General features: G+C 44.3%; 2 protein-coding genes across 2 annotated transcripts; one reads left to right on the forward strand and one right to left on the reverse strand.

Moving 5' to 3' along the window:
* Nucleotides 1-297: 297 nt before the first annotated feature.
* Nucleotides 298-11,553, reverse strand: SPINT2 (serine peptidase inhibitor, Kunitz type 2). The gene is made up of 9 exons (XM_033083856.2): nt 11,396-11,553; nt 9,889-10,056; nt 7,032-7,067; nt 4,965-5,019; nt 4,852-4,871; nt 4,257-4,424; nt 2,587-2,628; nt 1,628-1,669; nt 298-561 (listed from the first exon to the last, which is right to left on the reverse strand). Exons 1-9 carry the CDS (start codon nt 11,490-11,492, stop codon nt 458-460), a joined length of 732 nt encoding a protein of 243 aa, XP_032939747.1. The 5' UTR covers nt 11,493-11,553; the 3' UTR covers nt 298-457.
* Nucleotides 11,554-12,562: 1,009 nt separating this feature from the next.
* Nucleotides 12,563-20,778, forward strand: LOC117009593 (protein phosphatase 1 regulatory subunit 14A-like). Its single transcript, XM_033083857.1, has 4 exons — nt 12,563-12,811; nt 17,076-17,156; nt 18,411-18,443; nt 20,701-20,778. Exons 1-4 carry the CDS (start codon nt 12,563-12,565, stop codon nt 20,776-20,778), a joined length of 441 nt encoding a protein of 146 aa, XP_032939748.1.
* Nucleotides 20,779-24,662: the final 3,884 nt, after the last annotated feature.

Below are 24,662 nucleotides of genomic sequence, written 5' to 3' on the forward strand. Positions count from 1 at the left end.
TTTTCCCGCCTTTTTCCCCTCACATTTTCCCGCCCTTTTTTCCCTCACGTTTTCCCGCCTTTTTTCCCCCTCACGTTTTCCGCCCTTTTGGGGGAATTCCCACCCTCTTTTCCCCAAATTCTCCCAATTTTATTTATTCCTTTTCCTTACAAAAATCACTAAAAATCACCCGAGGGGGGCAGAGCATGGATCATTATCAGGAGGGAATTTGGGATTTTTTGGGGATTTTTTTGTGAATTTTTTTTTTTTTTTGGTATTTTTTTGGGATTTATTTGGGATTTTTTTGGGGGAATTTCCACCCTCTTTTCCCCAAAATCCTCCCAATTTTTTTCCCTTTTCCCTACAAAAATCACTAAAAATCACCGGGGGGGCAGAGCACGGAGGGGGAATATTCTGGGATATTTTTGGGGATAATTTGGGATTTTTTGGGGCTGTTTTTGGGGTTTTTGGGGGGCTCTCAGGCAGGGTAGGGATCCTTCATCAGGCACTCGCGATCCTCGGGGCTCGGCGGCGCTCGAGGCTTCCGGCGGCAGCGGCGAAGGAGGAGGAGCAGCCCCGGGGCCAGCGCGGCCCCCAGGAGCAGCAGAGCCCCAAAAACGACACCTGGGGACATTTGGGGACACTGAGGACATTGGGGACATTGAGGGGATTGGGGGTTTTGGGGACATTGGGGGGATTTGGAGGGATTGGGGACATTGAGGGATTTGGGGACATTGGGGACACTGGGGACATTGGAGGGACACTCAGGACATTGAGGGATTTGGGACATTGAGGGGACATTGGGGACATTGAGGGCATTGGGGACATGGGGGGATTGGGGACATTTGGGACATTGGAGGGATTGGGGACATTGGGGACACTGAGGGGATTGGGGACATTGGGGACATTGAGGGTGGCACCGAGCCCCAGGGCCAGCGCGACCCCCAGGAGCAGCAGAGCCCCAAAAACGACACCTGGGGACATTTGGGGACAATTGGGGACATTGGAGAGATTGGGGACATTGAGGGGACTTAGAGGGATGGGGGACATTGAGGGGATTTGGTGGGATTGGGGGATTTGGGGACATTGGGGACACTGAGGGGATTTGGGGACATTTGGGGTGGCATTGAGCCCCAGGGCCAGCGCGGCCCCCAGGAGCAGCAGAGCCCCAAAAACAACACCTGGGGACATTGGGGACAATTGGGGACACTGAGGACATTGGGGACATTGGGGACATTGGGGACATTTGGGGATTTTGGGACACTGGGGATGTTGGGGACATTGGAGACATTGAGGGATTTGGGGACATTGGGGACACTGGGGACATTGGAGGGACACTCAGGACATTGGGGGATTGGGGACATTGAGGGGATATTGGGGACACTGAGGGCATTGGGGACATTGATGACAATGGGGACATTGAGGGGATTTGGGGACACTGGGGACACTGGGGGGATTGGGAGGACATTGAGGACATTGGGGGATTGGGGACATTTGGGGACATTGATGACATTGGGGACACTGAGGGGATTTGGGGACATTGAGGGGACATTGGGGACATTTAAGGACATCGGGGACATTGGGGACATGGGGGGATTGGGGACATTGATGACATTGGGGACATTGGGGGTAGCACCAAGCCCCGGGGCCAGCGCGGCCCCCAGGAGCAGCAGAGCCCCAAAAACGACACCTGGGGACATTTGGGGACATTTTGGGGACATTGATGACATTGGGGACATTGAGGAGATTTGGGGACATTAACGGGATTTGGGGACATTGGAGGGATTTGGGGACACTGGGGACACTGAGGGGATTGGGGACATTGGGGACATTGAGGGTGGCACCGAGCCCCAGGGCCAGCGCGGCCCCCAGGAGCAGCAGAGCCCCAAAAACAACACCTGGGGACATTTGGGGACATTGGGGACAATTGGGGACACTGAGGACACTGAGGACATTGGGGACATTGGGGACAATTGGGTGGATTGGGGGATTTGGGGACATTGGGGGGATTTGGGGACATTTGGGACACTGGGGACATTGGGGACAATTGGGTGGATTGCAGGATTTGGGGACATTGAGGGATTTGGGGACATTGGGGACACTGGGGACATTGGAGGGACACTCAGGACATTGGGGGATTGGGGACATTGATGACAATGGGGACATTGGGGGGATTGGGGACATTGATGACAATGGGGACATTGAGGGGATTGGGGACATTTAAGGACATTGGGGACATTGAGGGGATTTGGGGACATTGGGGACATTAGGGACATTTGAGGACATTGGGGACATTAACGGGATTTGGGGACACTGGGGACATTTGGGGGGACTGGGGACATTGAGAGGATTTGGGGACATTGGGGACATGAAAGGGGACACTGAGGACATTGGGGATGGTAGGACATTGGGGACACTGGGGACATTGAGGGGGATTGGGGACATCGATGACATTGAAGGGATTTGGGGAAATTGGGGACATTGGGGACATTGAGGGGATTTGGGGACATTGGGGACAGGAAAGGGGACACTGAGGACATTGGGGACATTGGGGATGTTGGGACATTGAGGGGATTTGGGGACATTTTGGGGACATTTTGAACCGACCTTTGGAGGAGAAGAATCTCTGGAATTCGGCGCCGAAATCATCTGGGGAGGAAACGGGAGAAAAACGGGGAAAAAAATGAGAATTTTGGGATGGATTTTGGATTTCTGGGATGGATTTGGGTTTATATTTTATTTTCTATTTTATATTTTGTATTTTGTATTTTATATTTTGTATTTTGTATTTTGTAACTTATATTTCGTATTTTATATTTTATATTTCGTATTTTATATTTTATATTTTATATTTTATACTTTATATTTTGTATTTTATATTTTATATTTTACATTTTGTATTTTGTATTTTATATTTTGTATTTTGTATTTTGTATTTTATATTTTATATTTTGTATTTTATATTTTGTATTTTATATTTTGTATTTTATATTTTTATACTCACCCTGTGGCAGGCAGTGCCTCAGACACTCTGTAATTTGGATTCTAGTTTATATTTTAGTTTATATTTTATATTTTCACACTCACCCTGTGGCAGGCACAGCCTCAGACACTCTGGATTTGGAATTTTGGTTTATATTTTATATATTTTATTTCTGTACTGACCCTGTGGCAGGCACAGCCTCAGACACTCTGGATTTTAGATTTTGGTTTATATTTTAGTTTATATTTTAGTTTATATTTTATATTTTTATACTCACCCTGTGGCAGGCAGAGCCTCAGACACTCTGGATTTTGGTTTATATTTTATATTTTGGTTTATATTTTATATTTCATATTTTCACACTCACCCTGTGGCAGGCACAGCCTCAGACACTCTGGATTTTGGTTTATATTTTGGTTTAGATTTTATATTTTCACACTCACCCTGTGGCAGGCACCGCCTCAGGCACTCTGGATTTTGGTTTATATTTTATATTTTTGTTATATTTTATATTTCTGTACTCACCCTGTGGCAGACACAGCCTCAGGCACTCTGTAATTTGGATTCTGGTTTATATTTTAGTTTATATTTTATATTTCTGTGTCTGTACTCACCCTGTGGCAGGCACAGCCTCAGACACTCTGTAATTTGGATTTTGGTTTATATTTTGGTTTATATTTTATATTTTTATACCCACCCTGTGGCAGGCAGTGCCTCAGACACTCTGTAATTTGGATTCTAGTTTATATTTTAGTTTATATTTTCTATTTTCCCACTCACCCTGTGGCAGGCACAGCCTCAGGCACTCTGGATTTTGGATTTTGGTTTATATTTTATATTTTATATTTTATATTTCTGTACTGACCCTGTGGCAGGCACAGCCTCAGACACTCTGGATTTTGGTTTATATTTTAGTTTATATTTTATTTCTGTACTCACCCTGTGGCAGGCACAGCCTCAGGCACTCTGGATTTTGGATTCTGGTTTATATTTTAGTTTATATTTTATATTTTATATTTTATATTTTTACACTCACCCTGTGGCAGACACAGCCTCAGACACTCTGGATTTGGTTTATATTTTAGTTTATATTTTATATTTTATATTTCTGTGTCTGTACTCACCCTGTGGCAGGCACAGCCTCAGGCACTCTGGATTTTGGTTTATATTTTAGTTTATATTTTATATTTTCTATTTTTACACTCACCCTGTGGCAGACACAGCCTCAGGCACTCTGTATTTGGGATTTTGGTTTATATTTTAGTTTATATTTTATTTTTCTCTCAGTACTCACCCTGTGGCAGGCAGAGCCTCAGACACTCCTCCCGGTCCCGGTGGTTGTTGGCGTTGCCCCGGCAGCCGCCGTAGGTGAACTCGCGGCACGAGCGCTCCTGGGGGCTGTAGTACCAGCGGGGGAACGCGGCGCGGCACGGACCGGGAACGGGGGGGGCTGAGCAGTGCTCTAAAAAATAAATATAAATAAATATAAATATAAATATCAATTAATAAAAATTAAATTGAATTGAAGTACCAGCGGGGGAACGCGGCGCGGCACGGACCGGGGACAGGAGGGGCTGAGCAGTGCTCTAAAAAATAAATATAAATAAATATTAATTAAATTAAATTAAATACAAATTCCAGCACAGGAACACAGCGCGGCACGGGCCGGGCACGGGAGGGGCTGAGCAGTGTTCTGGGAAATAAATATAAATTAAATTAAATTAAATAAAATATAGATACATAAATTAAATTAAGTGTTGGTACCAGCGGGGGAACGCGGCGCGGCACGGGCCGGGGACTGGGGGGGCTGAGCAATGTTCTGGGAGAGATAAAATAAAATAAAATTAAAATTAAAATTAATAAAAATACAAATTCCAGCAGGGGAACACGGTGCGGCACGGGCCGGGGACTGGGGGGGCTGAGCAGTGTTCTAGGAGAGAAATAAAATACAAATAAATATAAATAAAATAAATATAAATTAAATTAAATTGAATTAAAGTACCAGCGGGGGAACGCGGCGCGGCACGGGCCGGGGACGGGAGGGGCTGAGCAGTGCTCTAGGAGATAAATAAAATATAAATAAATATAAATATCAATTAATAAAAATTAAATTGAATTGAAGTACCAGCGGGGGAACGCGGCACGGCACGGGCCGGGGACTGGGGGAGCTGAACAGTGTTCTGAAAAATAAATAAAATATAAATAAATATAAATTAAATTAAATTCAATTAAAATACCAGCGGGGGAACGTGGCACGGCACAGGTCGGGCAGAGGGGAAGCTGAGCAGTGCTCTAAAAAATAAATATAAATAAAATAAATATAAATATAAATTAATAAAAATTAAATTAAATTAAATAGAAATTCCAGTGCAGGAACGCGGCACGGACCGGGGACTGGAGGGGCTGAGCAGTGCTCTGAAAAATAAATAAAATAAATAAAAATTAATAAAAATTAAATTAAATATTAGTACCAGCACAGGAACGTGGCGCGGCACGGGCCGGGCACGGGAGGGGCTGAGTAATGTTCCGGGAGAGATAAAATAAAATTAAATTAAATAAAATACAGATAAATAAATTAAAATTAAATTAAGTATTGGTACCAGCGGGGGAACGCGGCGCGGCACGGACCGGGGACTGGGGGAGCTGAGTAGTGCTCTGAGAGAAAAATAAAATAAAATAAAATAAAATATAAATAAATTTTTAAAAATTAAATTAAATACAAATTCCAGCACGGGAAGGCAGTGCGGCAGGGACCGGGCACAGGAGGGGTTGAACAGTGCTGTGGGAAATAAATATAAATAAACTTAAATTAAAATTAAATACAAATTCCAGTGCAGGAACATGGCACAGCAGGGACCTGGGACAGGCAGGGTTGAGCAATGCTTTGAGAGAAATAAAATTAATATAAATAAAATAAATATTAATTAAATTAAATTAAATACAAATTCCAGGGCAGGAACGCGGCATGGACCAGGGACTGGGGGTGCTGAACAGTGTTCTAGGAGAGAGATAAAATAAAATTAAATATAAATTAATAAAAATTAAATTAAATATAAATTCCAGTGTAGGAACACGGCACGGGCTGGGGACAGGTGCGGCTAAGCAGTGCTCTGAGAAATAAATAAAATAAATATAAATAAAATAAATATAAATAAAATTAAAATTAAATACAAATTCCAGCACAGGAATGCGGCACAGCACGGGCCAGGGACGGGGGCGCTGAGCAGTGCTCTGAGAAATAAATATAAATAAAATATAAATAAATTAAAATTTAAATTGAAATTTAAATTAAATACAAATTCCAGTGCAGGAACATGGCACGGCACAGGTCAGGAACAGGGGGTGCTGAACAGTGCTCTGAAAAATAAATAAAATATAAATAAAATAAATATTAATTAAATTAAATTAAATACAAATTTCAGTGTGGGAACACGGCGTGGCATGGGCCAGGAACAGGGGGTGGTGAGCAGTGCTCAAGGAGAGAAAATAAATATAAATATAAATAAAATTAAATTTAAAATTAAAATTAAAATTTAAATTTAAATTAAATACAAATTCCAGCACAGGAACCTGGCATGGGCCGGGGACAGGGGGCACTGAGCAGTGCTCTGAGAAATAAAATAAATATAAATATAAATTAATAAAAATTAAATTAAATACAAATTCCAGCACAGGAACACGGCACAGCACGGGCCAGGGACTGGAGGGGCTGAACAGTGCTCTGAGAAATAAAATAAAATAAAATTAAAATTAAAAATTAATAAAAATACAAATTCCAGTGCAGGAATGCAGCACAGAAGGGACCTGGGACAGGAGAGGCTGAGCAATGTTCTGGGAGAGAAATAAAATAAAATAAAATAAAATAAAATAAAATAAAATAAAATAAAATAAAATAAAATAAAGTTAAATTAAATTAAATTAACAGTGTGAGAACGTTGCACTGCACAGGCCCAGCACAGTGGACAGAAAAATGAATGAAATTAACATTTAAAAATCAGAATTTTCTCTGAAATTTGCACCCAAATTCCCCCCAAATCCAACCCCCAACCCCCCAGAAATGCAGAATTACCTGGGGTGGAATTGGTGGGGGCAGGGCTGGAGGCAGCTGTGGAAAAATGGGGAAAGAAATTGAAAATTGGGAAAAAAATCAGGAAAAACTGGGGAAAAAATGGGGAAAAAATGGGGAAAAAATGGGGAAAAAATGGGGAAAAAATGGGGGGGGAATGGGAATAAAATGGGGGAAAATTGGGAAAAAATTGGGGAAAAAATGGGGAAAAAAATGGGGGAAAAAAAATGGAAAAAAATGAAAAAAAAAATGGAAAAACTGGGAAAAAAAATGGATTAAAAATGGAAAAAAATTGAGAAAAAAATGGGGGAAAAAAATGGAGAAAAAAATGGAGAAAAAAATGGAGAAAAAATGGAGAAAAAATGGAGAAAAAATGGAGAAAAAATGGAGAAAAAATGGAGAAAAAATGGAGAAAAAATGGAGAAAAAATGGAGAAAAAATGGAGAAAAAATGGAGAAAAAATGGAGAAAAAATGGAGAAAAAATGGAGAAAAAATGGAGAAAAAATGGAAAAAAATGGGGAAAAAAAAAGAAAAAAAATAGGAAAAAAATGGAAAAAAATGGAGAAAAATCGGAGAAAAAATGGAGGAAAAATGGAGGAAAAATGGAGGAAAAATGGAGGAAAAATGGAGGAAAAAATAGGGAAAAAAAAGGGAAAAAAATGGGAAAAAATGGGAAAAAAAGGAGGAAAAATGGAGGAAAAATGGAGGAAAAATGGAGGAAAAAATGGAGGAAAATGGAAAAAAAAATTTGAAAAAAATGGGGAAAAATGGGAAAAAAATGGGAAAAAACGGAAAAAAAATGGAAAAAAATGGAAAAAAAATGGAAAAAAAAATGGAAAAAAATGGAAAAAAAATGGAAAAAAAATGGAAAAAAAATGGAAAAAAATGGGAAAAAATGGGAAAAAATGGGAAAAAACGGGGAAAAAAATGGAAAAAAAATGGAAAAAAACGGAAAGAAAACGGAAAGAAAATGGAAAGAAAATGGAAAGAAAATGGAAAGAAAATGGGAAAAAAATGGGAAAAAATAGAAAAAGAAATGGGGGAAAAAAGGGAAAAAAATGGGGAAAAATGGGGAAAAAATGGGGAAAAAAATGGAGGAAAAAATGGAAAAAAAATGGAAAAAAAATGGAAAAGAAATGGAAAAAAAGGGGAAAAAAAGGGGAAAAAAGGGGAAAAAAGGGGAAAAAAAGGGGAAAAAAGGGGAAAAAAAGGGGAAAAAAAAGGGGAAAAAAAGGGGAAAAAAAGGAAAAAAAATGGGAAAAAATTGGAAAGAAATGGAAAAAAATGGAAAAAAAATGGAGAAAAAATGGAAAAAAAATGGAAAAAAAATGGAAAAAAAATGGAAAAAAAAATGGAAAAAAAATGGGAAAAAAATGGGAAAAAAATGGGAAAAAAATGGGAAAAAAATGGGAAAAAGGGGAAAAAAAGGAGGAAAAATGGAGGAAAAAAAGGAGGAAAAAAGGAGGAAAAATGGAGGAAAAAATGGAGGAAAAATGGAGGAAAAAATGGAGGAAAAAATGGAGGAAAAAATGGAGGAAAAAATGGAGAAAAATGGAAAAAAAATGGAAAAAAAATGGAAAAAAAATGGGAAAAAAATGGGAAAAAAATGGAAAAAAAATGGAAAAAAAATGGGAAAAAAATGGAAAAAAAATGGGAAAAAAAATGGGAAAAAAAATGGGAAAAAAAGGGAAAAAAATGGGAAAAAGTGGATTAAAAATGGTGAAAAAATGGAAAAAAATGGAAAAAAAAATGGAAAAAAAATGGAAAAAAAATGGAAAAAAAAATGGAAAAAAAATGGAAAAAAACGGAAAAAAGGTGGGAAAAAAATGGGGAAAAAATGGGAAAAAAATGGGAAAAAATTGGAAAAAAATTGGAAAAAAATTGGAAAAAAATTGGAAAAAAATTGGAAAAAAATTGGAAAAAAATTGGAAAAAAAGCAGAAAAAATGCAGAAAAAATGCAGAAAAAATGGAAAAAAGGGAAAAAAATGGGAAAAAAAGGAGGAAAAAAAGGAGGAAAAAAAGGAGGAAAAATGGAGGAAAAAATGGAGGAAAAAATGGAGGAAAAAATGGAGGAAAAAATGGAGGAAAAAATGGAGGAAAAAATGGAGGAAAAATGGAGGAAAAATGGAGGAAAAATGGAGGAAAAAATGGAGGAAAAAATGGAGGAAAATGGAAAAAAAAATTTGAAAAAAATGGGGAAAAATGGGGAAAAAAATGGGAAAAAAATGGAAAAAAAATGGAAAAAAATGGAAAAAAAATGGAAAAAAAATGGGAAAAAAATGGGAAAAACCGGGGAAAATCCAAATCCCAAAATCCCCAACCATTCCTGAGATTCCTGGAATTTTTGCCGGTCCCTCCCCTCCCCCTTTCCCGGCCCCTCCCCCGGTTCTGTCCCGGTGTCCCCGTAGCTCTCCCGGCACTCCCCAAATTTTTCCCGATATTTCCCGGTATTTTTCTGTTATTTCCCGGTTCCCCCCGACCCCTCCCGGTTCCCTCCATCCCCTCCCGGTATTTCCTGGTCCTTCCCGGTATTTCCTGGTCCTTCCCGGTATTTCCCATCCCTTCCCGCTATTTCCCGGTATTTTCCTGGTGTTTCCCGGTTCCCCCCGATCCCTCCCGGTTCCCCCCAGTCCCTCCCGGTATTTCCCGTTATCCCATATCCCTTCCCGTTATTCCCCGGTAATTCCCGGTTCTCACCGGTGCCCCCGCAGCTCTCCCGGCACTCCCGTTCGCTCCCGAAGTTGTTCCCGTTATTCCCCGTTATTCCCCGGTAATTCCCGGTTCTCACCGCTCCCCCCGCAGCTCTCCCGGCACTCCCGTTATTCCCCCCGGTAATTCCCGTTATCCCCGGTTCTCACCGCTCCCCCCGCAGCTCTCCCGGCACTCCCGTTCGCTCCCGAAGTTGTTCCGGTTGCCGCCGCAGCCGCCGAACACGAAACTCTCGCAGCTCCCGGCGGAGGCGTTGAAAAACCAGCGCGGGATGGAGGCGCGGCAGCGGCCGGTGAGCGCCGGTAACCGGCACCGCTCTGCGGAAAAAACCGGTTAGACATCCCAAAAAATTCAAATTTCACCCAAAAATCTATCCTGGCTCCGGTAACCGGCACCGGTCTGCGGGAAAAACCGGTTAGAGACCCTAAAAAATTCAAATTTCACCCCAAAATCCAGCCCCGGCTCCGGTAACCGGCACCGGTCTGGGGGAAAAACCGGTTAGAGAGCCCAAAAAATAAAAAATTCATCCCAAAAAATTCAAAATTCACCCCAAAATTCAGCCTGGATCCGGTAACCGGCACCGGTCTGCGGGAAAAACCGGTTAAAAACCCTAAAAAATTCAAATTTCATCCCGAAATTCAGCCCCGGTACCGGTAACCGGCTCCGGTTGAGGGGTGGGACCCGTTAGAGACCCCAAAAAATTCAAAATTCACCCCAAAAAATCAAAAATTCACCCCAAAAATTCAGCCTGGATCCGGTAACCGGCTCCGGTCAGCGGGAAAACCGGTTAAGCATCCCAAAAAATAAAAAATTCATCCCAAAAATTCCAAAATTCACCCCAAAATTCAGCCTGGCTCCGGTAACCGGCACCGCTCTGCGGAAAAAAACCGGTTAGAGAGCCCAAAAAATAAAAAATTCATCCCAAAAAATTCAAAATTCACCCCCAAATTCAGCCTGGATCCGGTAACCGGCACCGGTCTGCGGGAAAAATCGGTTAAAAACCCTAAAAAATTCAAATTTCATCCCGAAATTCAGCCTGGATCCGGTAACCGGCACCGGTCTGCGGGAAAAATCGGTTAAACATCCCAAAAAATTAAAAATTCATCCCAAAAAATTCAAAATTCACCCCAAAATTCAGCCCCGGCTCCGGTAACCGGCACCGCTCTGCGGGAAAAACCGGTTAAAGACCCAAAAAAATTCAAAATTCATCCCAAAATTCAGCCCCAGTTCCGGTGACCGGCACCGGGCAGGGGGTAGGACCCGTTAGAGACCCCAAAAAATTCAAAATTCACCCCAAAAAATTCAAAATTCACCCCAAAAATTCAGCCTGGATCCGGTAACCGGCACCGGTCTGGGGAAAAAACGGGTTAAAAACCCTAAAAAATTCAAAATTCATCCCAAAATCCATCCCAGCACCGGTAACCGGCACCGGTTTAGGGGTGGGACCCGTTAGAGACCCCAAAAATTCAAAATTCACCCCAAAATCCACCCAAAACCCCCCTAAATCCCCTCCTGGACCCCCCCAAAATTCAGGATCCCCCTCCCCAAATTTCGTGGACACCCCCAGACCCTTCCAGGCCGCCCCCCCACCACCAACGGGACTCCCCCACTTCCGGTCCCCCCTCCCCTCATTTCCGGTCCCCATCCCCTCGGTACCGGCGAGGGCGGCGGGGCCGCTCGGGGGGTCCTGCCCGGAGCCCCCCGGGACCCCCAGGAGCAGCAGGAGCAGCGGGAGGAGCCGCCCCGCCGCCATCGCAGGTGTGCGCCCGTGACGTCAGCCAGGTGCGCCGAGGGACACGCCCATCCCGGAACAGGTGCGCCTATCCCCGAACAGGCCGCGCCCACACCGGAAACAGGCCTGTGTCACCATGGAAACAGGCCGCGCCCATACCGGAAACAGGCCCGTGTCACCATGGAAACGCGCCGCGCCCACACCGGAAATAGAACTGTATCACCACGGAAACAGGCCACGCCCATACCGGCAATAAAGCCACGCCCACTCGGAACTGAGACTGATCAGTGATTGGTCAAGCCCGTTCTGTTAGGCCACGCCCCCTCCGTGGTAACGGCGCTGGTGTTGTAGCTAAGCCACGCCCACTTCATTTGCATGCGAGGCGGGAAACCGCGCTGCTGTGGGGGGAGGTTTGAGGGAATTTTGGGGTCTGGGGGTGTTTTGGGGGAATTTTGGGAGGATTTGGGGTTTGGCGGGTTTGAGGGAATTTTCGAGGGTTTGGGGGATTTTAGGGTCTGGGGGGTTTGGGGGATTTTGGGGGGATTTGGGGGAATTTATGGGGGTTTGGAGGTCTGGGGGATTTTGTGGTCTGAGGGGATTTTAGGGGGATTTTGGGGTCTGGGGGGTTTGGGAGGTTTGGGGGGATTTGGGGGAATTTTGGGGGGTTTTAGGGTCCGGGGGATTTTGGTGTCTGAGGGGATTTTAGGGGAATTTTGGGGTCTGGGGGATTTTGTAGGAATTTTGGGCTCTGCAGCCTTTTGAGGACGGCTTGAGGAATTTTGGGCGGGATTTTGGGGTCTGGAACGCCCATTTAAGCCCCACCCCATAGACCACGCCCCTTCAAACCCCGCCCCTCTGATAGCTAGTGATGCAGTCTCCGTTTAAGCCACGCCCACGCCCTTTTAAGCCCCGCCCCTTTTGTGGCTCTGGGGGAGGTTCCCCATTCAAGCCACGCCCTTCTAAGCCACGCCCACTCATCATTGACCATATCGTGAACTCGAAATAAGGCCCCGCCCACCAGCCACGCCCTCCCAAGCCCCGCCCCCTCGCCCCCTACCCCCGGCGGCCGCCCCGGAGCCGCGTCCCGAGCGATGGCGGCGAACCGGGTGGGGCGGCGGCAGGGCCGGGGGGGGCTCGAACCGGGCCGGGGGCGGCTCGAACCGGGCCGGGGGTCTCCGGGATCGGGGCTCGAACCGGGCCGAAGGTCCCCGGGCCGCAGTCCCGGGGTTCAGCGGCGCTCGGCTCGGGTCACGGTCAAGTACAACCGGCAGGAGCTGCAGCGGAGGCTGGACACGGAGCAGTGGATCGACGGGAGGCTCGAGGAGCTGTACCGGGGACGGGTACCGGAACCGGCACCGGGATGGGACCGGGGACCGGGGATGGGGCAGCAGAACCGGGATTGGACCGGGGATGGGGCAGGAGAACCGGGATCGGAGCGGGGATTGGGCAGGAGAACCGGGATCGGAGGGGGGATGGGGCAGGGGAACCGGGATCGGAGCGGGGGAACCGAGAAAGGGGCAGGAGAACCGGGGATGGGGAACCGGGATCGACGGGAGGTTCGGGGAGCTGTACCGGAGATGGGAACCGGAACCGGCACCGGGATGGGACCGGGGACCGGGGATGGGGCAGGAGAACCGGGATTGGACCGGGGATGGGGCAGGGGAACCGGGATCGGAGCGGGGAAACCGGGGATGGACCAGGAGCAGGGCACGGGACCGGGGATGGGGAACCGGGATCGACGGGGGGGTCAGGGAGATGTACCGGGGATGGGAACCGGAACCGGCACCGGGATTGGACCGGGGAACCGGGGATGGGGCAGGGAAACCGGGATCGGAGCTGGGAAACCGGGATCGGGGCAGGGGAACCGGGGATGGACCAGGAGCACGGCAGGGGACCGAGGATGGGGAACCGGGATCGACGGGAGGCTCGAGGAGCTGTACCGGGGACGGGTACCGGAACCGGCACCGGGATGGGACCGGGAAACGGGGATGGGGCAGCAGAACCGGGATCGGAGCGGGGATGGGGCAGGGGAACCGGGATCGGAGCGGGGGAACCGGGGATGGGGAACCGGGATCGACGGGAGGCTCGGGGAGATATACCGGGGACGGGTACCGGAACCGGCACCGGGATTGGACCGGGGATGGGGCAGGGGGACCGGGGATGGGGCAGGGGAACCGGGATTGGACCGGGGATGGGGCAGCAGAACCGGGATCGGAGCAGGGAAACCGGGAAAGGGGCAGGAGAACCGGGGATGGACCAGGAGCAGGGCACGGGACCGGGGATGGGGAACCGGGATCGACGGGAGGCTCGGGGAGATATACCGGGGACGGGTACCGGAACCGGCACCGGGATTGGACCGGGGATGGGGCAGGGGGACCGGGGATGGGGCAGGGGAACCGGGATTGGACCGGGGATGGGGCAGCAGAACCGGGATCGGAGCAGGGAAACCGGGAAAGGGGCAGGAGAACCGGGGATGGACCAGGAGCAGGGCACGGGACCGGGGATGGGGAACCGGGATCGACGGGAGGCTCGAGGAGCTGTACCGGGGACGGGTACCGGAACCGGCACCGGGATGGGACCGGGGATGGGGGATGGGGCAGGAGAACCGGGATCGGGGCGGGGATGGGGCAGGGGAACCGGGATCGGAGCGGGGAACCGGGGATGGAGCAGGAACAGGGCAGGGGACCGGGGATGGGGAACCGGGATCGACGGGGGGATCAGGGAGCTGTACCGGGGATGGGAACCGGAACCGGCACCGGGACCGGGGATCGGAACCGGGAATGGAACGGGAACAGAGCACGGGAATCGGGGGAGGACCGGGGATGGGGCAGGGGAACCAGGAACGGGACCGGGATGGAAAGGGAGCGGGAGCGGGAGCGGGGATGGAGGCTCGGGAAGTTCTGCCGGGGATGGACCGGCACCGGGACCGGGACCGGGACCGGGAACCGGGATGAGGATGGGGATGGGTCCGGGGGACCAGGATCGGGACCGGGACTGAACTGGGACCGGGAGTGGGACTCGGACCGGGAACGGGACCGGGACCGGGGACCAGGACAGGGAACAAGGGACAGAACCAGGACCGGGACCGGGAGAGGGACGAGGGATGGGGACGGGAACCGGGACAGGAACAGGGACCGAGCCACGGAACCGGGAATGGGACCGGAAATGGGACTGGGAGAGGGACCAGAAATAAAATCGGGGGATTGGGATCGGGACCGGGGACAGGATCGGGATCGGGATCGGGACCAGGAACGGGAGAAGGAACAGGGAATGGGACCAGAAAGGGAACGGGACCTGGACCGGGAATGGGAACTGGACCGGGACCGGGAATGGGACCAGGGACAGGATCGGGATCGGGACCAGGAACGGGACCGGGAATGGGACCAGAAAGGGAACGGGAACTGGGCCGGGAATGGGAGCAGGAACTGGACCGGGACTAAGATGGGGACTGGAAAAGGGACCAGAAGGAACAGGGACCGGGACCGGGACCAGTAACGGGACCGGGACCAGGAACAGGAGGGGACTGGGACTGGATGAGAGGGACTGGGGCCGAGATGGGGACTGGGAACAGAACCGGGACTGGGATGGGGACCAGGACCAAGAGAAGGAACAGGGAATGGGATCGGGAACGGGACTGGGAACGGGACCAGAACCGGGACTGGGACCAGGAATGGAACTGGGAACAGGACCGGGAACAGAACCGGGACAGGGATGGGGACCAGGACCAGGAAAAGGAACAGGGAATGGGAACAGGAACGGGACTGGGACCAGAACCGGGACTGGGATGGGACTGGGACCAGAACCGGGACTGGGAACAGAACCAGGACCAGAACCGGGACAGGGATGGGGACCAGGACCAGGAGAAGGAACAGGGAACGGGAACAGGAACGGGACTGGGACCGGCATGGGGACCGGGAATGGGACCAAGAAAAGGAACAGGGACTGGGACCGGGACCGGGACTGGGATGAGACTGGGATGGAATTGGGAACAGAACTGGCACTGGGATGGGACTGGGAACAGAACTGGGACTGGGATGGGACTGGGAACAGAACTGGGACTGGGATGGACTGGAAACGGGACTGGGACTGGGAACTGGAACTGGGATGGACTGGGAGCAGAACCGGGACCAGAACAGGGACCAGAACCAGGACTGGGATGAACTGGGATGGACTGGGAATGACTGGGATGGAACTGGGATGGACTGGGAGTAGAACCAGGACTGGGATGGGACTGGGAAGGACTGGGACTGGGACGAACTGGGATAGGACTGGGATGAACTGGGATGGACTGGGATGGGACTGGGATGGACTGGGATAGGACTGGGATGAACTGGGACCAGAACCAAGACTGGGACGGACTGGGAGCAGAATCGAGACCAGAACCGGGACTGGGATGAACTGGGATGGACTGGGATGGACTGGGATGAATTGAGACAAACTGGGATGAACTGGGATGGGACTAGGACCAGAACAGGGACCAGAACCACGACTGGGATGGACTGGAATGAACTGAACTGGGATGAACTGGGATGGACTGGGATGAACTGGGATGGGATTGGGATGAACTGGGATGGACTGGGATGGACTGGGATGAACTGGGATGAACTGGGATGGGACTGGGATGAACTGGGATAGGATGGGATGGGACTGGGATGGACTGGGATGAACTGGGATGAACTGGGATGGGATTGGGATGAACTGGGATGGACTGGGATGGACTGAGATGGGACTGGGATTGAACTGGGAATGACTGGGATGAACTGGGATGGGACTGGGATGAACTGGGATGGACTGGGAGGGACTGGGATGGACTGGGATGGGACTGGGATGAACTGGGATGGACTGGGATGGGAACTGGGATGGACTGGGAGGGACTGGGAGGGAACTGGGATGGACTGGGAGCAGAACTGGAATCAATCCCGAGGGACCTTCCCCTCCCCCCACCGTGGGAACGGAGCGAGGCCGGAGGGTGGGGGAGGGGCGGGGGGGGGAGGGGCGGGGCTGGGGACACCCGGGGGGGGGGTTGGGGACACCCGAAGGGATTTGGGGACATTGGGGGGGGGGGTTGGGGACATTGGGGGGGGGTTGGGAGAAAATTCGGGATTTTTTATGGATGAGATTTGAAATTTTTTATGGATTAAATTTGGGATTTTGGGGGGGGAAATTCGGGAATTTTAAGGGGGAAATTTGGGATTTTTTATGGATGAAATTTGATTTTTTTTAAGAGAAATTTGGGATTTTTGGGGTGAAATTTGGGATTTTTGGGGATGAAATTTGGGATTTTTAGGGATGAAATTTGGGATTTTTTTAAGGGAAATTTGGGATTTTTGGGATGGAATTTGGGATTTTTTATGGATGAAATTTGAGATTTATTTAAGGGAAATTTGGGATTTTTAGGGATGAAATTCAGGATATTTTAGGGGAAAATTTAGGATTTTTGGGGGGAAAATTTGGGATTTTAATGGATTAAATTTGTGATTTTTTTACGGATTAAATTTGGGATTTTTGGGGTGAAATTTGGGATTTTTTATGGATGAAATTTGGGATTTTTAGGGATGAAATTCGGGATTTTTGGGGTGAAATTTTGGATTTTTCTGACCCCAGGAAGGAGAAATCCCGGCCGAGGTTTGCATTGATGAGCTGCAGGAGCTGGGAACGGACGAGGAGCGAAGGGAAAAACTCCAGGTGGGACTGGGGGGTCCCAAAGTGTCCCCAAAGTGTCCCCAAAGTGTCCCCAAAGTGTCCCCAAAATGTCCCCAAATCCCTCTGAGCGTCCCCAAAAAAATCCCAAATCCCCTCCCTAAAAATCCCAAATTTTCCCCCCAAAAAACCCCAAATTTCCCCCTAAAAATCTAAAATTTCCCTAAAAAAAAATCTCAATTTTTCCCCTCAAAAATCCTAAATTTCCCCCTAAAAATCTCAAATTTTCCCCCTAAAAAATCCCAAATTTCCACATAAAAAATCCCAATTTTCCACATGAAAAATCCCAAATTTCCCCATAAAAAATCCCAAATTTCCCCCCCAAAAAATCCCAAATTTCCCCCCAAAAAATCTCAATTTTTTCCTCACAAAAATCCCCATTTCTCTAAAAAAATCTCAAATTTCCCCCCTAAAAAATCCCAAATTTTCCCCCTAAAAAATCCCAAATTTCAACATAAAAAAATCACAAATTGCCCCCAAAATATCTCAAATTTCCCTAAAAAAATCCCAAATTTCTACATTAAAAAATCCCAATTATTTCCCCCAAAAATCCCAAATTTCCCCCCAAAAAATCCTGATTTTTCCCCCTAAAAAATCCCAAATTTTCCCCTAAAAAATCCCAATTCCTTCCCCAAAAATCCCAAATTTCCACATTAAAAAATCTCAATTTTCCCTAAAAAAATCTCAATTTCTTTCCCCAAAAAGTCCCAAATTTCCCCCTAAAAATCCCAAAATTCCCCCTAAAAAATCCCAAATTTCCCCCTAAAAAATCCCAAATGTCTCTAAAAAAAATCCCAATTTTTTCCCCTCAAAAATCCCAAATTTTTCCTCACAAAAATCCCAAATTTCCTCATAAAAATCTCAAATTTCCACATAAAAAAATCCCAAATCCCCCCTAAAGAAATCCCAATTCCTTCCCCAAAAAAACCCAAATTTCCACATAAAAAATCTCCTATTTCCCTAAAAAAAATCTCAATTTTTTCCCCTCAAAAATCTCAATTTTCAATATTAAAAATCCCAAATTTGCACATAAAAAATCCCAAATTTACCCCTAAAAAATCCCAAATTTTCCCCCTAAAAATCCCAAATCTCCTCCATAAAAAATCCCAAATTGCCCCCAAATGAATGGGAATTAATCTGAATTAATCTGAATTAATTAATTATAATTATTTTTAATTGATTTTAATTAACTTTAATTAATTATAATTAATTTTAATTAATTTTAATGAATTCCCCCAGAGCATCCTGAGCTCCTGCACTGCCGACACCCAGGTGAGGAAAAGGGAAAAAAATTGGAATTTTTGGGGAGTTTTGGGGATTTTTTTTTAATTTGTTTTTAATTTTGGGGGGGATTTTTGGGGTTTTGGGGGATTTTTTTTTTTTGGAATTTTTTTGGGTTTTTTTCAGATTTTTTTTATTTTTTGGAGGATTTTTTTTAGAGATTTTTTTTAATTTTTTGGGGATATTTTGGGGGATTTTTTGGGAATTGTTTGAGATTATTTGGGATTTTTTAGGGATTTTTTAAAATTATTTTTTGGGGCATTTTTTTGGGATTTTTTGGTTTTTTGAGGGGATATTTTTGGGATTTTTTTTGAGCATTTGGGGGGATTTTTTTTTTTTTTTGGGATTTTTGGGGGATTTTTTAGGGGATTTTTTTTGGGATTTTTTGGGAATTTTTTTTTATTTTTTGGGGGATTTTTTTTGGATTTTTTGGGAATTTTTTTATTTTTGGGGGGGATTTTTTGGGTTTTTTTGGGGCATTTTTTGGGATTTTTAAAATATTTTTTGGGATTTTTTGGGCATTTTTTTGGGAATTTTTGGGGGAATTCTTTAGGGATTTTTTTGGATATTTTTTATTTTTGGGAGGATTTTTTGGGAATTATTTTGGGATTTTTTTGGGGATTTTTAAAAGATTTTTTTGGGGGGGATTTGGGGCTTTTTTAGGATTTTTTGGGGAGATTTTTTTTAGGGTTTTTTTTAAATTTGGGGGGATGTTTTTTGATTTTTGGGGGTTTTTTTTTGTTTTTTTTTATTTTTTTAGGGATTTTTTGTTTGGTTTTTGGGGGGGATTTTTTGGGGATTTTTTTTTGAGAGAATTCTTATTTTTTTCCTATTTTCGGGGGGGATTTTTGGGGATTTTTTTTGGTTTTTTTTCAGGGATAATTTTATTTTTTTTAACTTTTTAGGGGGCATTTTCTGCTTTATTTTTCTGGGATTTTTTTGGGGGAAACTTTTAATTTTTTCCCATTTTCAGGGCACGTTTGGAGACTTTTTTTGGCTTTTTTTACAAGAATAATTTTATTTTTTAAACACTTTTTTCGGGGATTTTCTGGGATTTTTTTGGGGGAACTTTTAATTTTTTTTACTTTCTTTGGAGGAGATTTTTGGGGATTTTTTTCCAGGACTTTTTTTGGGGAAATTCTTATTTTTTGCCCATTTTGGGGTCATTTTTTTGGGGTTTTTTTTGTTTATTTCCAGGGATAATTTTATTTTTTTTAACTTTTTAGGGGGCATTTTCTGGTTTGTTTTTCAGGAATTTCTTTGGGGGGAATTCTTATTTTTTTAAAACTTTTGGGGGGACTTTTAGGGAATTTTTTTGGGGGGAATTTAAACTTCTAAAAATGTTTCTGTGGGGAGTTTTGGGGCGATTTTTTGTTGTTTTTTTCAGGGATAATTTTAATTTTTTTTAACTTTTTAGGGGGCATTTTCTGCTTTATTTTTCTGGGATTTTTTTGGGGGGAACTTTTAATTTTTTCCCATTTTTGAAGCATTTTTTTGGGGTCTTTTTTGTTGTTATTTTCAGGAATAATTTTATTTTTTAAAAACTTTTGGGGGGATTTTCTGGGATTTTTTTCGGGGCAAACTTTTAATTTTTTTTCCCATTCTTGGGGGAATTTTTTGGGACTTTTTTGGCTTTTTTTTCAGGAATAATTTTATTTTTTTAAAACCTTTTGGGGGGCATTTTCTGGGGGGATTTTTTTTTATTTTTTTCCCATTCTTTAAGGGATTTTTGGGTATTTTTTGAGGTTTTCTTTCCAGGAACAATTTTATTTTTAAAAAACTTTTTGGGGGGCATTTTCTATGTTTTTTTCCGGGATTTTTTTGGGAGAAATTTTAATTTTTTTATGTTTCTGGGGGGGATTTTTTGAAGGGGAACTTTTAATTTTTTTCCCATTTTTGAAGCATTTTTTGGGGACTTTTTTGGCTTTTTTTTCCAGAATAATTTTATTTTTTTAACTTTTTTAGGGGGATTTTCTGCTTTTTTATCCGGATTTTTTTTTCTTTAGTATTTTTTATTTTTGGGATTTTTTTTTTGGGCTCCCCTCCCCCCTCCCAATCCCCTCCCCCACCCTCGGCTCCGTCCGGGCTTTAAAAGGAAAAAAAATTCGGGAGCGAAAATTCCGGAAATGGGGGAGGGGAGGAGGGGGGGGAGGGGCGGGGCCCTCCCAGGGCAGGGGGGGAGGGGAATTAATTAAAAATTAAATTAATTAATGATTTAATTAATGAAATAATTTAAATTTTCCCGCAGGAATTCATCCAGCAGCTCCTGGAGCAGCTCCGGGGGCTCCCCAAGAGACCCCCCCAAAAATCGGGGGAGCCGCCGTGACCCCCAAAAAAAAATAAAATTAAAATTAAATAAAAATAAAATAAAATTTGGGGCGAGGAACCCAAAAATTTGGGGAGAAATCTCCAAAAATTTGGGGGCAAATCGCCAAAAATTTTAATTTTTTTGTGTTTTTTTTTTTGTTACTTCCCCCCCCAAGTGAAGGAATAAAATTTGTGTGAGAGAAGGGAAGAGTTGGGGGGGAAAAATAAAAAATAAAATTAAATTTTGGGGGGTTTGGGGATTTTTTTTTATTTTTTAGGGGTTTTTAAATTTATTTTTTGGGGATATTTTGGGATTTTTTTGGGGATATTTGGGGGGATTTTGGGGACTTTTTTGGGTATTTTGTGACATTTTGGGGACATTTTGGGATATTTTGGGATTTTTCTTGGGATATTTTAGGGATATTTTGGGATATTTGGGGAGATTTTTGGGAAAATTTGGGATATTTTGATTTTTTTTGGATATTTGGGGGGATTTTTGGACATTTTTGGGTATTTTGGGGACATTTTGAGGGATATTTTGGGATTTTTTGGGATTTTTTGGGATATTTTGTGACATTTTGGGGACATTTTGGATATTTGGGGATTTTTGGGGGGTATTTGGGGGGATTTTTGGACATTTTTGGGGTATTTTGGGGACATTTTGAGGGATATTTTAGGATTTTTTGGGGATATTTGGGGAGATTTTGGAACAATTCTGGGTTATTTTGGGATATTTTGGGGACATTTTTTGGGGAAATTTGGGATATTTTGATTTTTTTATGATATTTGGGGGGATTTTGGGACATTTTTGGGTATTTTGGGACATTTTGGGGACATTTTGGGATATTTTGGGATTTTTCTTGGGATATTTTGGGGATATTTTGGGACATTTGGGGAGATTTTTGGGGAAATTTGGGATATTTTGATTTTTTTTGGATATTTGGGGGGATTTTTGGACATTTTTGGGACATTTAACGACATTTTGAGGGATATTTTGGGATTTTTTGGGATATTTTAGGATTTTTTGGGGATATTTGGGGAGATTTTGGAACAATTCTGGGTTATTTTGGGATATTTTGGGGACTTTTTGGATATTTTGGGGACATTTTTGGGGAAATTTGGGATATTTTGGGGGTTTTTTTGAGATTTTGGGGGGATTTTGGGACATTTTGGGGACATTTGGGGACATTTTGAGGGATATTTTGGGATTTTTTGGGATATTTTGGGGACATTTTGGGATTTTTTTGGGGATATTTTGGAACAATTCTGGGTTATTTTGGGATATTTGGGATATTTTGAGGATATTTTGGGATTTTTTGTGACGTTTTGGGGACATTTTTGGAGAAATTTGGGATATTTTGGGATTTTTTTGGGATATTTGGGGGCATTTTTGGACATTTTGGGGAAATTTTGGGATTTTTTTGGGGAAATTTGGGATATTTTGGGGGTTTTTTTAATATTTGGGGACATTTTAGGAACATTTTTGGATATTTTGGGACATTTTTGTGACATTTTTGGGGACATTTTTGGGTATTTTGGGAACATTTCCGCCCCTCCCCCCCCCGCCCCTCCCCCATTTCCTGTCGGGCCCCGCAGGGAAAAAAAATTTGGGACAAAAAAACCCAAAAATGGGCAAAGAAAAAAAACCGAAAACAACAAAAAAAACCCAAAAATCCCCCCAGGGAACCCAAAAAATTCCCAAATTTTCCCCGAAATTCCCAAAAATCCCCAAAATTTCCCCCCAAATCCACCCAAAAATTCCTAATTTTTCCCAAAATATCCCCCAAAATCCCCTAAAAATTCCCCCAGGCACCCCAAAAATCCCCAAAATTCCCCAAATTTCCCCCAATCCTCCAAATTTCCCCCAAAATTCTCCCTAAAATTCCCCTAAAAATGCCAAAAATTTCCTCAAAATCCCCCAAATTTCCCCTAAAACTAAAAAAAAAATCCCCAAATCCCCCAATTTTTCTCCAAAATCCCCCAAAAATCTCCCCAGGAACCCCAAAAATCCCAAAAAATTCTAAATTTCCCCCCAAATTCCCCAAAATTCCCGATTTTCACCCAAATTTGCCCCCAAATTTCCCCCAGGAACCCCAAAAATTCAAAAATTTTCCCCAAAATCCACCCAAAAATTCTCAATTTTTCCCCAAATTTCCCCAAAAAAATCCCAAAAATTCCCAATTTTCCCCAAAATCCTCCCCAAAATTGATCTGAGACCCCCCAGGACACCCCAAAAATCCCCAAATTTCCCTAAAAATTCCCAATTTTTCCCCCAAATTTTCCCCAAATCCACCCAAAAATTCCCCCAGGAACCCCAAAAATCCCCAAATTCCCCCAAAATTCCCCCAAATTCCCAATTTTCACCCAAATTTTCCCCAAAATTTCCCCCAAAATCCCCCCAGGAACCCCAAAAATTCTCAATTTTTCCCCAAATTTCCCAAAAAAAATCCCAAAAATTCCCAATTTTCCCCAAAATCCTCCCCAAAATTGATCTGAGACCCCCCAGGACACCCCAAAAATCCGCAAATTTCCCTAAAAATTTCCAATTTTTCCCCCAAATTTTCCCCAAATCCCCCCAAAAATTCCCCCAGGAACCCCAAAAATCCCCAAAAATTCCCAATTTTCCCCCAAAATTTCCCCAAATTCTCCAAAAAATTCCCCCAGGAAACCCAAAATTCCCCAAATTTCCCCCAAAACTAAAAAAAAAATTCCAAAAATCACCCAAATTTTCCCCAAATTTCCCCCAAAAATCCCCCCAGGAACCCCAAAAATTTCCAAATGTCCCCCAAAATTCTCCAAATTCCTCAAAAATTTCCCAAATTCCCCCCAAATTTCCCCCAAAAATCTCCCCAGGAACCCCAAAAATTCCCCAAAATCCCCTCAAGAACCCCAAAATCCCCAAAATTTTCCCCAAAATTCCAAAAAAATTCCCAAAATCCCCCAAAAAAACCCCAAATTTCCCCCAAATTTCCCCCCAAATCGAGGCTGGGCGCAGCTCATTTGCATATATTTGCATATATTTACATATTTATTACATCATACCCAAGCCCCGCCCCCCTCCCCCAAAATTCCCTAAAAAAAAAACCAAAAAAAAAAAAAAGAAAAAACCAAAATTTTTTTTCCGATCCCGAGCGAAACTTTGACCAAAATTTCGATTTTTTCTCCCCCCAGAAAAAATTCCTGGGGAATCAACAAAAAAAAATTCGGATTTTGGGTGGAAAAATCCCGATTTTGGGGTCAAAATTTTCAATTTTTGGGTGGAAAATTTGAATTTTTGAGTAGAAAATTTAATTTTTTAAGCGAAAATCTCGATTTTGGGGTTGAAAATGTCAATTTTGGGGTGGAAAAATCTCGATTTTGGGTGGAAAATTTCAGGTTTTGGGTGGAAAAATCTCAATTTTGGGGTCAAAATATTGATTTTTAGGTAGAAAATGTCAATTTTCCAGTGAAAATCTCGATTTTTGGGTGGAAAAATCTCAATTTTGGGGTCATAAATGTCAATTTTTGGGTGGAAAAATCTTGATTTTGGGGTGGAAATCTCAATTTTTGGAAGAAAAATTTGAATTTTTCAATGGAAATCTCGATTTTGGGTGGAAAAAATCCCAATTTTGGGGTAGAAAATGTCAATTTTTGGTAGGAAAATTTTGATTTTTGGGAGCAAAATTTTAATTTTTCAATGAAAATCTCGATTTTGGGTGGAAAAATCCAAATTTTGGGGTAGAAAATCTCAATTTTTCGAAGGAAAATTTTGATTTTAGAGCAGAAAATCTCAATTTTTCAGTGAAAACCTCGGGGTTTGGGTAGAAAATTTTATTTTTTTGTGAGGAAAAATCTTGATTTTGGGGTGGAAAATTTTGATTTTTGGCAAGAAAATTGAAAATTTTCAATGAAAATCTCGATTTT

This window comes from Catharus ustulatus, chromosome 34 (genome assembly GCF_009819885.2).
Source record: "Catharus ustulatus isolate bCatUst1 chromosome 34, bCatUst1.pri.v2, whole genome shotgun sequence".
Lineage (NCBI taxonomy): Eukaryota > Metazoa > Chordata > Aves > Passeriformes > Turdidae > Catharus > Catharus ustulatus.

What these genes read in the sequence shown, in the direction of transcription:
- SPINT2 (XM_033083856.2), bottom strand. Translation starts at nt 11,492, where the DNA reads ATGGCGGCGGGGCGGCTCCTCCCGCTGCTCCTGCTGCTCCTGGGGGTC. An exon ending in CGCGCCGCGTTCCCCCGCTG is followed by an intron (nt 4,872 to 4,964) that starts GTACTTTAATTC and finishes CAGCCCCCCCAG; the next exon opens with TCCCCGGCCCGTGCCGCACC. An exon ending in GAGGCTCTGCCTGCCACAGG is followed by an intron (nt 2,629 to 4,256) that starts GTGAGTACTGAG and finishes TTTCCTCCCCAG; the next exon opens with ATGATTTCGGCGCCGAATTC.
- LOC117009593 (XM_033083857.1), top strand. Translation starts at nt 12,563, where the DNA reads ATGGCGGCGAACCGGGTGGGGCGGCGGCAGGGCCGGGGGGGGCTCGAA. An exon ending in AGGAGCTGTACCGGGGACGG is followed by an intron (nt 12,812 to 17,075) that starts GTACCGGAACCG and finishes TTCTGACCCCAG; the next exon opens with GAAGGAGAAATCCCGGCCGA. An exon ending in CCTGCACTGCCGACACCCAG is followed by an intron (nt 18,444 to 20,700) that starts GTGAGGAAAAGG and finishes ATTTTCCCGCAG; the next exon opens with GAATTCATCCAGCAGCTCCT.